We start from the raw sequence: 18,453 nt of genomic DNA on the forward strand, positions 1-18,453 counted from the left end.
AGTCTTGCCCAATTCTGCAATAGAAAAAGCCACTAGCTGACACAGGCAGAGTAACTAGCTTCAATCATGAATGCTTACTGCTGTTTCTATACAGTCTGTGTATTTAGTGGCCTTTGGCAACTTCTATGATGTCTGATCACAGTCTGAAGACTGTAAGGCAGACATCCAGAGGGGACTTACTTGCCACAAGAAACAAATTCATAATGCACAAGTGCTCCCACACCACACTGTTAAACCACTGATGTTAAACCCTGTGTCAGTTTCTTTGAATCTGCAGAGGAGAATTTTTCGTCATTTACATTCGCTAAGGGAAAAAAAGAAACAAAGCAGTGAACTTTCATCTTGTCACAAAAGTTAAATACAGTAATGTAAGTAACACAAGAATCAAGCCTAAATTATTAATTTGAAATTCGAAAAAAAAACATAAACAAGTAAAACCAAACCACAGTACAGTACACGAATGTGCCATTACTCTAAATGGGCACATAAAATTGTTTCCTGATTCACATGCCATTTATTCAAGTCTTCAATTTTTTTAATAGTAGGCCTTCTTAGCCTTTAACAACTCCTCTTGCTTCACGAGAGAATTATCTCCAGTACAGAGTCCCTTGCTGCAGCCCTGTGTCATGTGTAAAAAATGCAAATTGTACTATGACTCACTGTACTTCTCGGCCATTCTTATTTTAGTCACACTTTCTCAGTCTATTTAACACATTCAGGTTCTATTGTTTGGGGACTTTTCATACATGCCATCCACCTCAACAGCGGGATTCTGCTCAACATCATACACGTTTGCTTCCAAAAAACAAGGAAGGACTTAACTGCTCTGTTTTTCAAAGCATGAAAAAAAGAAACCAAAACGAGGAAAGGACATATGCAAAGCTTCCAAAATTCTTCCCTTGCAAATTTATAAGCATAGCGTTTTCCATCTGTTTCCAAAGAATGTCAGATAATAAATTACTATTCCACCTTCTGTTCTGGAAAACAGACCTTCTACTCATCATCTGCTCCCTCCCCCTCCATGCCTCTACCCACCTCCGTCATCAGTTCTGATTGATTATCCCAACAGAACAAATCAAACAGACCTACATACGCTCCAGTAAATTTTCCCTTTTTATTTACAATTAGATTTGTGGTATGTCCAAGGAACAGCAGGCATCTGGTCCCCACCAGTTTCAGAGGACAGACAGAGACTATTCCTGAGCACTTTTAGCCACACCTGACATGATAAAGTTATTACCTATGCATTTATACAGTTATACAGATGTATGTAGAATGGTAATAACAAAACTCCAAATTGCTCAACAATATGCAGTGAACAAGATACAGAAATTGTGAAGAAGAGAACAAAATGGCAGTGGAAAGAAGTCACTAGAACATATATTGATTATAACCCAGAAAGGCAATATATTTTCACAAATTCTGTAAAATCTTTATTTGATTAAAATTTTATCAGCCCATACCTTTTATATACTGTCTGAAAACAGCGTGTTGAGGGATTTTTACAGCTTTCACCTACATGGCATTTTAATTCATAGGGAGATGCCTTGCATCATTACAACAAAGCTCCACTAAAAATGAAAACTGAACCGGCTGGACAAGCGTAAGATTCAAAGCCATCACATCTCACCAACTGCCTCCTCAAACAGTCAGATTCTTAAAGCACAAATTTATGTAAAGATTAATGACCCCAACAGAAAAAAAAAAACAACAAACAGGAACAACAACAACAAAAAAGAGGCATTTTTTAAAAAACTTGTCAATTGCAGTGGAAGGATCACAGTGGAAGGATCACAGTGTGCTATGCCTGGTAAAAGAGAACTGTAATTATGTGTTAGGAGCCAGACCAACAACTGACTCTACAATTTAAGAGGGGAAAAAACAAAACAAAAAAGCCCAAACCACACCAAACAACAAACCCTAAACCAGACAAAGAATATTAGCCCATAAATCAAACTGTTTCATGGTACTTAAAACATAAGTGCATGAAGGCAGACTGCCAACTAAAGAAAAACGGATTTCAATTGCCCCATGTGCATCACAATAGTATCTTGTCCAATTAAGCCACTGTCCATGCAAACATCTTGATGCAGGTTTTAAAGAGTTACAGCCTTATCATTTAGGTTTTAAACCTGCCCTTGCCTTTTCAAACGAAGAGCTGCCTGGTGCTGGAGTAGGGTTTGAGATGTGAAGCTCATTTTTCTGTACTACGGAAGACTCCCATGCCAGACAGGAGGAGACAAAGCCACCAGCTGCTGGAAAAGCACATTGAGCTATCGAACAGCCCAGCAAGCCCCCAGGGAAATACGCAGTTCAGTGGGTAGCTGCCGTAAGTTCTACACACAAATCCCAAAAGTACAACTGAAGGATCAAAAGCCCAATGGTATAAACCATTCAATAGCTACAATACTGAAAAATGGCTGGAGATTTACTATCAGATTTTACACTCCTCTGAGATGCCAGGTCCCTTCAAATACAGGCCAGACAGAAAGCAGATTGTGTCATAGCAAAATGGGGAGCCTGTTTTTTTGGAAGGCCAGTTACTTGCAAATCACTTGCCAGGAAGACAGAGGAAAGATACAGCCCTTACTTTATGGAGGGAGGGAGACTGGAGACAGACCTGTCCACACTCTGTAAGCACAAGAGCAAGAGCTCTTAAGCTGAGACTAAAATCCTAAGAGAAACTCCATTTCTCTTGTGCAGCAACAGATTGAAACACCCACGATTTCTGGATTCAAAGTCAACAGAAGCAAAACTGCAAAACTGCTTAAAGTTCCCCCTCAGCCTGATAAAAAACAAGATAACATGAAGAAAACAAGGTACTGTTGGGTAAAACACAGCATTTATTCGAAATTTATTCTCATGTAGCTTCCTAAAAATCTCCCCCAGCAGCTTGAAATCAAGGTCCATATAAGACTCATACATTTACAGTGTACAAAGGGAGTATTTAATGGCACAGACAATGCAGGAAAAAATGAGTGATGAAGTTACTTCAAGCCCTCCTGAAGCACCAGCTCTACTAAGTTAATTAGCTAACTTTCTACCCTGCCGGAACTGTTACCAGCAGAACACCTACGGCTTTTGCTAAGTTCTCTGTTCCAGCTATACAGTCTACCAACTGCAAAGGCAAATTTCTTCCCAGCAAGCCGAAAATAGTGAACTGTTAACCGAGTCAAAGACTACTCCAACCGTCCTTCTCAGAACAACAGTTTCAAGGATGGCAATGGAACACACCAGTCTAGCTCTTCTGATTAAGCTGTCATCTTCATACAGTGCACGTAGAGCTTGGCTCAGCATGATCCTGAGGACCTTTGCTGAGAACTCTTTGAGTATCAACTTTACAAAAATAACTGTCATGGCCATTTCTACCCTTACTGCTGGAATAAAATATGCTCCTGTCATAACCAATGCCTTTCAACAAGTTGAAATCTATTTGTTGCTAACCAAAGCTAGTACTCGTACAATCACTACCTGCCAGAAATACTTTCTTCTTATCAGGCCGATCTTCTGAATGCTGCGATGTTTTGAGACACAATTAAGGAAAACCCAGCTGCCTATCAAACGCTGTCTGTACCAATACACAGGACCAGTTCCTTAACATTGCCAGAAGATAGTTAAGCAAAGAAGATAAAAAAATTAGGCAAGTATTTCTTCTGATTTATCTTCCCAGTTCTAAAGATTTTAAAAATAGGCCTATGACTGGCCTATCCCATGCAAAATACCATTTCGGAAGCACAGGGTTAGGAAGAATACCATATACGTACAGACAAGAAAAACTGATCATCATCTTACATATGCTTCCTATTCCAAAAGTAAAAATCTCCCACCATACTTCACCAATAAAACAGCACTTGGTGGTTTTTTCCATAGAAAGCAACTTTATCAACAATAAATTAGTGCCACCTAGTGGAGTTCAAAACGTTAACCTGGACCAGCCTGCCCTTGAATCTTACCTTTTACTGCACTGTCCTTAATTTATGATCCCTAAAAACATCTAAATGAAATGAATGCACAAACAACGCGGAAGATCTTCCCTGCAGCGCAAGCAGTTGATAAATACACCGGCATAACATGCACTTAAGGATTCCTCAACATCTCTAGGTGTTCCTGCTCTGGCAGGGGGATTGGACTAGATGACCTTTTGAGGTCCCTTCCAATCTCTAGCATACTGTGATACTGTGATCTTTAGATCTGCAGAAGCAGCTCATGAAGACCAATGCATGTCTTCAGCAGAAACTCATCTTTAGAGCTACTGAGCATGCAGCCAATAGCTCTGCAATTACAATAAATATGGAGAAAAAAACACCAGAAATGTTCAGTAAAATGGAAAAATAACATGGCAGCAATTTATTTTTCCAGCAGTTTTGAAAATAAGAATACATAGGGAGGTTTCTCTTAGAGAAGAGAAGGCTCAGGGGGAGATATAATCCATGCATTAAAATATCTAAAGACATGGTGCCAAGAGGATGAGGCCAGAGTCTTCTCAGTAGTGCCAGGCCATAGAACAAAAAGCAGTAGGCATAAACTAAACCAGAGGAACTTCCATTTGAACATGAGGCCTTGACTGTGAGGGTGACCAAGGATTGGAATAGGTTGCCCAGAGAGGTCATAGACTCCCCTGGAGATACTCAAGAGCTGTCTGGCCACAATACTGAGCAATGTGTTCTAGGCGACACTGCTTGGGCACGGAGGTTGGACTAGGCAACCTTTGGTGGTCCCTTCCAACATCAAACACGCTATGATTCTGTGAACAAAGTGACATCACTGCACATTATCAAATATATATATATATATATAAATATTACTCTGGGATAATATATTTCTCTGTTTCAGCCCCTCTGCAAAGGCACCAACATAATTTATCTGCTACATAGAAGTAAAAACCGTTACCATTATCTGTGAGTTAATTCAAGCAACGCTTACATGAGCTTCTCTATTTCTGTTAAGATTTAGGATTGTTGCTATATGCCCAGCAGACAGAGAATGCCAAGTCTAACTGTAACACTGTGCATTATCTTTGTTAACAAGTATGTTCAGAATTGGTTTGAAACATGTACAAAGAAATATCATTATCCCATGTTCATAATGCATGGGGAACACAAGGTGATCAACCTTACCCAGTATTCTTCACACAGGACACGAAAAGAATACAATACAGAAGAAAACCCGAAACCACTCTAGATCTTTTGCCTTACTTTTCTTAACAACCAAATACATCTCAAAACATTATATAATTCCTAAGGCTGGCTGCATATAAATGTCCTATAGCGTGCAAGTGCCAAGTCCCAAATTAGGAAAATGTAAATCAGATGATGTAATATAGTCTTCTAATGTTTAACACAATATATACATGAGCAGCATGATCAAAACTGCCCCCATTTTACTGGACTTGCTTCTGATCCCTGTAATTGTAAGCAAGAGAGGAATCTGCTATTAGATATGCTGTCCAGAGTGTCCTGTAAGATAACAAGAGCACATCTCACTTATAAAAATGGAAAGCAATTACACTGGCATTTGCTAGCAACCAAACACAAAAGTGCTTTTCTGTCTCTGGACTAACAAACCGAAAACAGTCCAAACAAAACAGGAGCACATACCACAATTTAAATCAGAAGACCATCATTTGTGGAAATGAAATTCTAGGCTTTTCTGTACGTATGAAATATGGTTATTCCATTTTCCATTGTTAAAATACCATTTCTGGGTTTTATGCAATTATAAGCAGGACTGCATCTCAAGCCACGATGCAGTGTTAACACACAAACATTTAACAAGAATAGAAGCTATGGGTGAATTAGCTGGCTGTGGAATTGATCAGAAAGATAAAAAAAATCTTTACAGAGAAATGCAAAAATAACAGTGATTTCCTTGAGAAGAACCCATTCCTTTTTGCTGGTGTCAGCTATGCATTCTTTTCTCATGTCCCCCCATTTTACTCACTTTGCAAAGGTACAGAAGACTACAACAACAGAGCAGAAGTACTTCGAAACAGTAAGTACAATGCATGGTTATGTGTGAAATAGTCAGATATTGTCAAGATGCTGAAAGATAATACACCGCCCCAAAGTTACAGAAGGTTAATTCTTGCTAAAGCTTCCATGTATCTAAGGAGTGAATTATGCATCCTGTATACAACAGAGACTACATTTTCTTTCTGAAACATTTGTTCCACAGGCTACCATTTTGGCAAAATACATGTTAATTTTACAATTATGTCCAACCTTCAGTTGTTCCAATAAGAATACTCATACCCAGAGAGCTTACATTTACAATGCTCTTATTTAGCTCAAATGTGAAAATATTTTTATATTTACATCAAATATGTAAATGCAGACTCTTTAAAATGTGTTGAGATCCAACACAACATCAGGCAGAGATATTTTTAGTTCTAATCCATTTAAAGTGCTAAATTCCAAGGGAATCAGCAGCATTGCTTTCACTCACCACTTCAACTAAATTCTTCTAGTCCCACTACTCATTGCAATCTTCAAGGAAAAGAAGATAAGATAAAACCATTCACGCAAAGAAAATATATTTATCCTTTATTTTTTAATATTTGCAGGTAGCTGTGTTTGTCCCAATAAACACTGAATCACAACTACATTTGCACACAAAAGACATTCCAGAAATACATAAATACTGCAGTGCCTTAACACACAAAATGAGTTAGTGTGGGACTTGCTATTTTTATGTCAAGTCTTATTATTTGCATGTACCAATTTAGGTTCATGAGAAACTATTACTAGGAATACACAAAAGTTTCTGAGTATGGCACTAATTATTCTCTAGACTCAGTGACTGCAGCTAGCTACAATGTCACAGGAAAACAAAATATTAAGCCATGGATAACTGTAACAAAACCAGTTAATGACTTGGTGACACATTTAGCTTATTATTTCATTTAAATCTAGATCCATTTTCACAAAACAAGTATTCTCTATATACAGACAGCTTCTTTTAACCAAAGAATGTTTTGAAACCAGAATACCCTAGAACTTCCATCTATAGATAACTGGCATAGTCAGCCTTTTCTTTGGGGATTAACATTTTCAAAAGGCAGACAGTATCTAAAACAGACAGACAGGTTATCAGAAATGTAAGTATTCATATTAAAATGAAAGTGACTGCTTACATTTATTGCCATTGTGAGAACAGTAGAGCACTTAGTTTTTTCATTTGCCACAAGTTATTATTTCAGCAATAAAATGAAGCAAGTGCAAAACAAAGCTTCTAACTACTATTGTATAAGCAATCACAAACCATTGTTATTCATCAGATATTTGAAGTGTGCCTGCCCTGTGACTATGCACAGAGTACAGGAATAATACAAGGTAAACATACTTCATATATTGCTTTAACAACTTTTGCCCCAAGCACAAAGGGCGCCTTTTTAACCTCAATAGTCAATGTCTAGTTAACAAAGTAATGGCAATGTAACTGCTTCAAGAAAATGTCTATGTAAGAAACACCTCAATACACTGCAAGTTATCTTCTGGCCCAGAGACTGAGTAAAAGAACAGATCACAGATATGAGTTTGTTTAATGCATTACTTAATGATGTTCAGATTTGCTGGGGATAAATATAGAAGAAGATTTTCCTTCTTACAACAGCACAGAACGTAAGTGTGAAATACTATGAAATGTTGACAGACTAAGTGTTTTAACTACTAACAGTACTACCATTTAAAAGAGCTGAGAGTGTCTAGCAAGGAAAAGATCACTGTACACATACATTTTCTGTATTTCTTCCTAACCACCCACAGGAAATCATTATTGGAAACAGCAGGTCAAATTAATTTTAGAATGAGCAGTAAGACAGATCGGGGGGGGGGGGGGAATGCTTCCTCCTAAGGCTACTTTTCTCTCTTTCAATTAAATCCATATTCTTGACACCTGCTGAAAAAAACATTACCACAACTCATTTCAACTCAAAGGAATGCCCACTTATTTGCAAAGCGCAGTCTTTGGCCAGGCTGCAGATTTACATTCATCTTTACTCGAGTAATAACTCTGAACCTTCGTGAGTAATCATGTTGACAGGGAGCCCACTTGACGTGATCCCTCAGTACAGTATCTCAGAACAGGCGAGACAAGTTCCTTCCTGGCTATTACATATGACTATCACTGATGTGGATAACAGCTTCGCACACATGCCTATCCACCTCCTAATGACCAACAGCTTCGCACACATGCACGATCCACCTCCTAATGACCAACACTATGCAGAAGCAAACCGAACAAGAGCACAACCATTAAAAAGTCACTTCTTTACTTTTAAAGTGTAGATACAAAATCCCTACTATAATAAGCAATCACTACAGAACTGAGAGATTAACAATGTTCTTTCCTTTTCTTGTAGACACGTCCAGCTGTGGAAAGACAAAAGCTAGAACAGGATAAATGCTAACAAGGTGAACACACCTAGATAAGGTTACGAATGCGAAACAAGGTGTATATCTAGCTATAGGTCGATCATAATGGAAAGGACAAAGAAATAATCACCCAGAATTCTAGTGATAACAACAGGAAGAAAAGCTAAAGAGGACTGATACCTATTCATAAAGATTTTCACTTACAACTTCTTCTTCAGTATCCGTTAGTTCTTGCAGACTAAGTGTCCGTAATTACCACATACACACATTTGATTTTCTTAGAAGTACTACAATATGCCTGCTATTTTTCTAACAAATACCTACACTAGGGAGTACGTTACAGATGCTGAACACCTTCAAGTTGCATCCCACAGATCAAATCCAAAAGGATTTAGGGGACTATTGAGTAATTCTGTATGTCTGTTCACAACCCCTGAACACATCTTATACCTCTAAGGGATTACCTTTTGAAAACACTACAACTGAAATATGGTTACAGTAGTCTGTTCTTCTGAATTTTGCAGGCTCGTAATTTAATAAGCTACTTGGACAAGCAGCTGTTGATTATGTTTTTCCAAAATGCTATACACAAGCAACTGATGACAATTTCTCTCACTATTAACACACTGAAAACACAAAATGAAGTTCTTGAAAAATTCAAATTAGCTGATACTGGGAGTACACATTTTGCATGCTAGATCCTGAACTACACACATGAATATCTTAAGCATATTGATAAGCGTTATTTATACCCACACTATAGAGAAAGTTTTAAAAAGGGTTATTTACAAGGCTTTCAAAGTACACACAGGAGTGCACTGTACAAGTGCATTGTTTTATCATAATGATGCCACAGCTTGTACAACTATTCAGCAGCCAAATATTAAGACAGGTATCATTAAAATGCATCACAGATGGAAATATAACATCAATATCAGTTGTATATATTATCTGCTACTACAATTAACCTCTAAACACTGGAAGTACAATGTTCTTTATATGAAGAAAATAAAAGCACAAAGTAATGGAAACCATATTTCATAGATGATTCCGGGGGTTTTCCTTCTGACTGTAGATGTAGTAACCACAACAACATACAGGCAAAGCTTTGATAACATTACAAAAATCCTTCCATCTCTACCCCAGACCACACACAGTTACACACATAGATCATAGACCCAACCATTCTCACTAAAATAAAAAGGGAAAGTATCAAAAGAATGCTCTTCCTGTCTTCTTGCATTAATAGCATTACCTAATCTACACAAACAGTCCTCACATTCATAACAAACCACCTCACCCTCTGTTCAGTTAAGAAGATACCATTTGTATTACTGATTACAATAATAAAACCACTAAAAGCTCCGTTCCTGTGATTAATTTCTGGAAAGACTTTTGCAAGTTAAAATCAACCTTTCAGATGTCTTTCTCCATTGCATTCACCAGAAACAATGTCAACACAGAAACAGATTAGGTTTCACCTGTACTTAAAACAGAAGCAGTTGATAAAGCTACTTATAACCACCAGAATCTCAAATGATTTGCAAGCCAATACTCCTACTCATTGCCCCACAGTTCCTTTCAAAATGAAATTCTGCCTATAGCATATTCTTCATATATATTATTTACACACACACATCTTACACTCTTACATCTTTTCATTTAGGATAGCAAGCAAAATAGTTTGAGAGCTATCACCCATCAAAATATCTCTACCATTACCTAAAGTTCATGTTTCAAAATCTCAGAATAAAAAGGTTTGCGTTTCAGACTGTCAGACACTTTCCTTGCTTATAGGAAAGGATGTTCAACTTTAAAGTAAGAGAAAAGCTCACCTCTCCTGTATTTGCTGCCAGGACAGATTACAAAGGTAGCGACTCATTAACATGTCACCCCATATTGCTCTGAAGTAACAGTTGAACTACAGTACCAAAGTAGGCCTAAGAAATCCTGTCATTCCAAAACTTAGCAAGCTGAAAATTTCCCCAGTCTTTACACCTTCCACAAGTTTTCCAAAGATACCAAGGCCTAGAGTTTTGGCTACTGTATTCGTAAGGCAAGGCCTAAACATTTCACCATTATTTTATCTTCCTAATTGCCTGATAATCCTCAGAGTACGTTTAATTGAGAGTATCCTGCATCCTACAGATTACATCATACAATGATGAGTCACTCCCCTTTTAACCCTACCCCCAGTGTTGTGACTCCCTACAAGCCAGGACTGCTCCACATGAAACGCAATGACCAAATGGGACTGTTCTTCCACAAAACACTGCGCTAATTCTCCTGCATTCAGTGTTTCCACTTGAATGGAATAAAAACCCTTTTGAGAACAACAATCCCAGTTCCCCCCCCCCCCCCTTTTTTTTTTCCTCAAGCACACTATGGGACTCCTCAATGCATGCACAATGCAAATAAGGCAAACTTCCTTTGAAAGAGTGATTAATATGCAAAGACAGCCTGCTTTTTCATGGGATGTGAAGAACTACCACCAAGTATTTCCAAATTCTGAGGTTTCTTCAATTATTCCCAGTGTTTATTTTAAACATAAGATTATGCAATAATACCACACATTAAGACCAATTTGCCAATATTGTGTAAACACTACCAAACTGGCTGTTCATCTTTTGTGTCATATTTAAATGCAGCCTTCAATATCCCAGATATGAAGTCACTGAAGAAAAAAGGACTTGGATTTTTGAATCCTCTTCATGTTAAAAAGTCTGCATTTAAACCCTACCGCAAAGAACTGCGTTATTTTTTTTAAGTAATGTTTAGGGGGGATTTAAATAAATCACAAACATTTACAATCTCATAAAGTATTTTAAATGACAATTAACTTCTGAACAAATACGCTGCAGTTCCAGTAACATTTAAAGTTACAATACATGAAACATTTGGAAAAGCCCATTCAGATGTGGAGAGATAAACTTTCATTTGTATACAATTCTCATCAGTATTTTTCATCATTTATCACCTGGTCAATTACACTTCCTACATACAAGGCAACCAGTTCAACCTTCTCCCATAGGAAAGAAAGACCTTTCCATTTCAAGATCTGGTATACCATACTCTGCCCAAAATGAGCTCAAAATGTAGTCTTGGATGTGTTAAGTGACATTCACTTCTTATTCTAACTCTTTATTTCCTAAATTTCCTTTAAAGATCCCTTCCAACCCAAACTATTCTATGTTTCCCAACCTTTTCACACAGGTTTAAACAGTCCCTTTCACATCCATTAACCAACGTGGTAAAATATCATTGCAAACAAACCAGTAATCCTTAACTAACATTCCTGCTTATCTTAAAGATTTCAAGGTTGATACGTATCACTGATATAAGCAAACAAAAAGAAGAAAGTAAAAATAAACACTTAAATAACCAACTACCAGCACTATTTTATAGCAGTAGCTATACTAAAATCACAGAATCATTTAGGTTGGAAGGGACCTTTTGAGATCATCTAGGCCAACAGGGGAAGGTTACCCAGGAGTCTGTCCAGATGGGTTCTGAATGTCTCCATGGACGGAGGCTCCACAATCTCTCTAGGCAGCCTGTTCCAGGGGCGTGTTCTGTTTTCTTATATTCTGACAGGATTTTCTCTATTTCAGTTTGTGCCCATTGACTCCTGTCATCCTTGGATGTCAATGAGGAAAGCATGGTATCCTTCTTCATTCCCTCCCATCAGGTATATATCCACATGAATTAAGATCCCAAGTCTTCTCTTTCCAGCCTAAATGGTCTCAGCCTTCTCAGCCTCTCTTTGCACAAAAGATGCTCCAGTCCCTCCTGCATCTTTGCGGCCCTTCACAGGACTCCTCCAAGAGGTCTGTATCGTTTCTGCAACAGGAGCCCAGAACTGGACACACCACTCCAAATGTGGCTTTACCAGTGCCTAGTAGATAGATTTTAAGAAAATTAACCTGTCTTGTGTACTTCTAAAATCAATACTTAATTGTCAAAGTACCTATCCTGATTTACTAAGACCCAATTATTTTAACAGTCTTAAAAACTTAAAGAAAACAACAACATTTTTATTCAAGACATTCTGGAACACTTAAAATGGTCAAGATTTTTCTTTACATGCAGTCTGCCCTGGCAAACAACAACCTAATAATGTGATAGATATTTGTGTTAACTCAAAATAAATCAAATGGCCTCTCCATTTCAAGAAATTAACTGTTTTCACTGGATTTCCAAATTATTTTCCACATCATTCTACCAAGTTTATACTACATCAGGAAACTCCCAGTTTTCACAACACACCCTTGCAGATCTCTGTCTTGTCATAAGATCTAGAACGCAAATAGCTAAAGGATCAGCTACAACACATATCATGCTACTGTCTAGCCTAAACTTAATTTTCTTGCATCAGATTTACAGATATAGGGCTTCCTCACTGCTATCATTACAAATTGCTCACAAAAATAGTTGTAGGATCAGTTTCTGCCATACCCTCATTTGGGGTCCCTCTGTGACCTGGTGTCCAGCCAACTGATGCCAAGTTTACTACTGACTTCTGTGGACACCCTGTCTTACAGACCTTCGCTTAAATATCTTACTTTTCTGGGCAGTGAAGAAACACAGAACCAGCACTAGAAAAAGTGAACAACCAAAGACTTGAACTGAAAATATCTCCTCCTGATTTTTAAATCTGAGGTCCCATTTTGACCACAGAGGAGAAAGTCGAGACATATTTATCTTCAGATGCAAGCATTTTATTTTCTTCAAACATAACATGGCTTCCGTGTTTCTTCTGCAAATATGCAGGTCTAAATGATTACTGGCTATCCATACTGATTAGTCACTTTTAAAGTGTGATGGCTTAAGAATTTGGATAACTCACCCAGCTATTAAGCACAGTACTATGTGAATATACCCACAGCTGCTGCTTCTTGAGAGACTCTAGTATCTTAAAGCAATTTGCACTTGCTTAGCAGGATAAACCTTCCATTGTTAGCTGTTCTCCAAAAATTAGCTTTGCCATCAACAGCTGCCTAAAGATCTGAAGTTATCAGGACTAAGGCTATTGATGTTCTGCATTTGTCAAAACTATTAATAGCTTTGCTGAAGCACCTGCAATACATCGCTTGAGATAAAATGAAAACTTCAGATGCAAAAGCATACAGTGAGGTCCAAAAAATTCTATAACTGAAACTGTCAGGTAGCCTTGATCATTTTCAAATACACAGTCATCTGCACTGTACACCTCAACATGTTTTGGCACAAGCTTTTCTTTCATTTATCCTTGGAAGGTTTAGAAGCTACAGGTATTATTCACTGTCCGGACAGCAATTATCTGTCTTATCATCATCTTGGACAGATACAGAGGAAGCTCCTGGACTTGAACTGGAAGTGGAAAAAGAAATATTTTAACGTGAAGTTGATCCCTGATTTTTATCTATTCCGCTTTCTTTAGGCGCCTACATTGTAAACTAAAAACCACAGAAAAACCTTTTTCTGGTACTTAGTAGTGACTGCCTCAGACATTTATAAACGCAATCTATCAGAAGGGCCTGACAGCCTGCCATTTGGCTCTCACAGTAACTTCAAAAGGCAACGTTCCTAATGAGCAGCTGCAGTGGGGAAGCTGCATTTCAACACCATGAACTGAAAGGGCATAATGGCACTACCGCCAAACCCACCTAATTTACATCCCTTTGCATTAGCAAGGGCTTTAAACGATGGTAATGTGTTTTCCTAAACAAAAGGAGCCAGAGCCATCATAGATCTGACCTTCAAATTTGCTTCTGTGATTTTTATGTCTCAAAGTCTATTTGCCTGGTGGCTCTTTTTTCCCTCCAGGCCTTGAGTGTTGCGATGATAACCGACACATCAGTCCTATGAAAACATGCGCAAAGGACACCACTCAGGAAAGTGGAGATGCCTGGGAGCTGTAGTTCTCTTTACAGACACACCCTCATTCAAGTCACTCCCAGGCATTCTCCTTGGTTTATAAAGCTATTGTAAGAAACAATTTTGTTTCCTGAATGTTTTCAAACTTTTAGATTTACGATTACATTGCTTTACTTATTTAATCTCACATTTCAGATCTCTGTGAGCATAAAGAATTGGGAAAACAACAAAGACACCATCTTTTCACTGCACCTGAAAAATACTGTAATGGCACCTAGTTGAATTCTTTCTGATAGTTCCCTGCATAAAAGCTACAATACACACTTCTGAAGAAGATCACTTCTCCCAGTCTGCTTACACAGGCATTTCTGGAAGTTCACAATATCTTACTATTTGAAAGTGGCGAGTGAAGTGTACAACAGAATTATTATTGATAGATCAAATCACATTTAAGTATACTACCGTGCTAAACCAATGTTTCAAAAGCCATGTAAGAAAAACAATAAAAGAATTTTGTGTTCTCTATATAAACAGTATCACCAGGTGCACTAAATAATGAGTTAAATGCAGGATGGCCTTTTAAATGGCAAAATAAAATGTGCTTTTGTCTCTTACTAGAGCTATTTTTCTGTTCCTTGCAGACTGATGGCAGCAGATGCACTATTCCCTCCTCCTCCCCCATCAATTGGTTCTGCTTTCCTGCCAGCAAGTCAAAATAATTCTATAGCACTGCCCCCCCCCCAAAAAAAAATCCTGAAACAACAAAACAACCAAACACACACACCCTGCCAAAAAAGAAACAACTCAAAAAAATCCCACACCATACATTTCCTATCAACAAGAAACCAGTCACTTATACCCAATGGCAGAAAAGTCTATCGTTAAAACACATTTCTGGAGATGAGCCATGAAAAGTGAAGGCGCTTTCATCCTGGACAGCAGCCACAATCTTTAACGCTCAAAACCAGGGTATTCAGTACATTACTGTTATAGCTAATATACTTAAAAAACAAAAAAAAAAACAAAACCAAACCCACACCATTCCCAAAATGGAACAGTTAAGCCAGGCCTTTCCAAGTTCAAACATCAAGAGGATAAAATTTATACAAAATACACGTTATTTAGGAAATCATACTTCTCAGGATGTAAATGAAAGAAGGGGAGCCACCTATAAATCAGCTTGTAAATTATTAAAAAAAGTTTTAATTGAGTAGTAGATTAAATAAATCATCACTATCACAGGCCAAAATGTGTACAAAATGTGGAATTACTTTAAAAGATGTAAAGGCATCGTTTTGTTCTGAACCTACCACATAACTGTGGCTCAGACAACAGTCTCTTCAAGGATTCCTCCCTAATAAGCATCTATCTCTTTCCTCCTCTTACATTTAAGCTACTATGAAGCTGTACTTAGGGTTTCTTTATTAGCATCATCATAGCTGCTCCCCCCCTTTCACTGACATCTCTTTCAATATCATAGCTTCCAAAGCCCAAAGCAATAACCTTTCTTCTCCCATCACAGATTGTGGTGAGGTCAGCTGGGAAAAAAAGAAGGGACAAGCTTTAGCAGACCAAAGCATCCTTTAGCGTGTAAAGCATAACTGATGTGTTGGGTGCTGTTTTTACCATAAACAGTGCTGCTGCTTTGTTCTAGCTTTTTAATATTTTATTTGGTTTTTGTGTTCTCCATTTTATGCTGATTTCTCAGTCCAGTTCCAGCTGTGCAACTCCCTAGGCACTCTATGCATTTGTAATTATTATTATTGGATAAACATGTGTTTGAGTGGGGCAACAGATGAGATGCAGATAATTTTTCTTTGCTTACTCCCATCTACTTGCCCTGAAAAAAAAAAAATGCTTTATTCTCCCCTCCCACAGCTGAGAAAGCCTGTGTGAATGTGTCAAGAGAGGCAACAGCTACAGAATCACATATAGTAGTCTGGCATTTTATAATGCTCGAGATCAAGAATGTATGCAGAGATGGTGATTGAAGGGTGTGGCTGAGCCAGATGCAGAGCTGGCTACCGGGAGGAACTATGCTAAAAATGGAAAGACAACACACCCCCAGTTTGTAATTTATAGCCTATATATAACATAAAGATTTAAATTATAACAAAGAGAAGCTATACTGTAATGCTTATGACACAGGAGAGTTGTGTATCATTAAGAACAGTTTTGGGGCTGATGTTAAACAGGTGGCATGATATTGGCAGCAGACTTGAGCACGCTGGTGGCAGTGGTCCGCCATGACAGGAGCTGGAATTAAGCCACAACAGGACAGCAATTCTTACTACATGAGCAGGCAGAGCTATAGCAGAAGTAATTGCTTAAGGAGATAAAGAATCGCCAGTATGGGAATGAGGCAGTGAGTGGCTGTGATAGTTAAGGACAGCACTGAAGCAAGGGGTGAAAAGAAGCTGTGCAGCAGTGAGGTCTGTAACAGCAATGATGGGAAGGAATAACTGGGCTGATGCACTGGGGTACACTGCAAGGACACAGAAATGGGTACACCAGCTATCCGGTGACAGCAGGGATCTGGAGAGCCAGCTTTTCTGATATAGCAACAGTAATTGGTAAGTAGTTATGAAACCATGAGCTGAGAAAAGGCTGCAAGTAGTAAAGGCAATGACAGTTCTGAGGTAAAGATAGCAGGGACAATCAGTGTGGGTGCTTCAGGCCACAATGCTTGCCGCGGAGGGGGGGGGGGGGGGGGGGCTGGAGAGAGTGTTTGACGAGCTGTAGAACAGGATAGGGAGAAAACGCTCATATAGCCAAGAGTGGGCACAGAAGGCTCTGGGGAACACTTCCTAGCGGGTGTGCGTTAAGGACAACGAGCCTGGGGCGACGAGGCTCGCTGAAGGATGGCGACAGGAACGCGGTCTCGCTGGGAGAGGGGGCGGCGTCAACACAGGCGTGGCCGTAACCGCACCCAACCAACCTGCCGTCTCCCGGGGCAAGGCGGGGCTGGCACCGGGCCTTCACCGACGACAGCGACCCAAGCGCCGCTCCCGCTCGGGACCGCCCGCTCCCTTAACTGCACCGGCCCTCTGCCGGCGCCCCCCCGTTACGGCTCCCCTCCGCTTTTCTGCTTTCTTTCTTACACTTGCTCCAGCCCCCGCCTCTAATTGCGATCGCATCTCTCCCCTCCCCGCGCCCGCTGCAATCTCTGCCCCGCACATGCACCGCTTGCAAGAAGGAGGGCGGATGGGCGGCGGCGGAGGCGGACACCGCCGCGTAGCACAGTAGCATCCTCAAGGTTCACAATGAAAGCCGACGCGACAAGGAAAATCCACCGCCTCCTTGCACGGTGACACCATTAACACAGCGTACGTAGCACCCTCTCTGCTTCGCTCGCGTCCTCCTTCCCCATCCCCATTGTCTGGGATTTACTTCACATCAAAAGCCCAGCCCGAAGGAGGCGGGTTCCTGCGGCGGGAGCGATTCCTCCCGTCGCACCCGTGGACAGCAGCGCCAGAGAGCAGAAGAAACCGCTCGCTCACACCCTTCTCACCTATCCTCCTCCTCCTCCCCCCTCCGCGTTCTTCTGTCAAATTCGCACAGCCCGAGCCATCTTGCCCCTCCCGTTCCCACGACAGCCAACAATGTGCGCGAACCAGCCGCCCCATCACGCACACCGGGTGCAGCTGGGGGGGGAGACACCCCACCACAGGCTGTCTGCCTGCCAAACCCAGCAGCAGCGTAAAGCAGGGCAGCGGCGGCGGGGTCCGCCCGACCCCATTGTTTGCGCGGCCGGGTCCCGGCACTACCCCGTCCCAGACCCCAGCAGCTCCCCACCGCCCCGGGGTACCTGCGGTTCCAAGCAAAACCAACGTCCAGGGCAACACGGTGGCTAGCAGCATCGCAGCCGACCGAGGGGACAGGGAGCCGGTCGTGAAATAGCCTTTTCCTGCAGTTCGGAAGAAACGCAGCTCGCTTCTTTTACGTTTATTTTCCCTTTTTCCCCTCTCGCCTTCCCTCGCCGCTCCTCCCGCTGCCGGCCGCGCTCCGTCTCCGTTACCGCGCGCTCCCCACACCGCCTTCTGCCGGCTGCGCTCCGGCCGCGTCCCGGCGCCGCCGCACTGACTGACAGGCGGCCTCAGCACCGCGGCCCGGATCCCTGCGCCACCGGCCTCGCGCCGAGGCTGGCACCGCCGTGTTCTTCCACCCGCGCCCGCCTCAAATAGTACAGCGCAGCCCGCGGAGAGAGGGTCTGAAGCTCCGAGAG

The 18,453-nt window shown here is 40.5% G+C and overlaps 1 protein-coding gene across 9 annotated transcripts in view; it reads right to left on the minus strand.

The window, feature by feature from the left end:
* The window catches only part of NCAM1 (neural cell adhesion molecule 1), a 102,645-nt gene extending 84,192 nt beyond the window's left edge, over positions 1-18,453 (minus strand). For all 9 annotated transcript variants that reach the window (XM_057431966.1, XM_057431960.1, XM_057431965.1 and 6 more), the window contains exon 1: positions 18,037-18,453. In XM_057431966.1, the coding sequence (XP_057287949.1) occupies positions 18,037-18,088 (52 nt within the window). In that variant the 5' untranslated portion in view covers positions 18,089-18,453. The remainder of the gene's footprint in view (positions 1-18,036) is intronic.

The sequence above is a fragment of the Pezoporus wallicus genome, unplaced genomic scaffold (genome assembly GCF_028554395.1).
Source record: "Pezoporus wallicus isolate ANWC-B61680 ecotype Strahan unplaced genomic scaffold, APGP_CSIRO_Pwel_v1 scaffold_8769, whole genome shotgun sequence".
Classification (NCBI taxonomy): Eukaryota; Metazoa; Chordata; class Aves; order Psittaciformes; family Psittacidae; genus Pezoporus; species Pezoporus wallicus.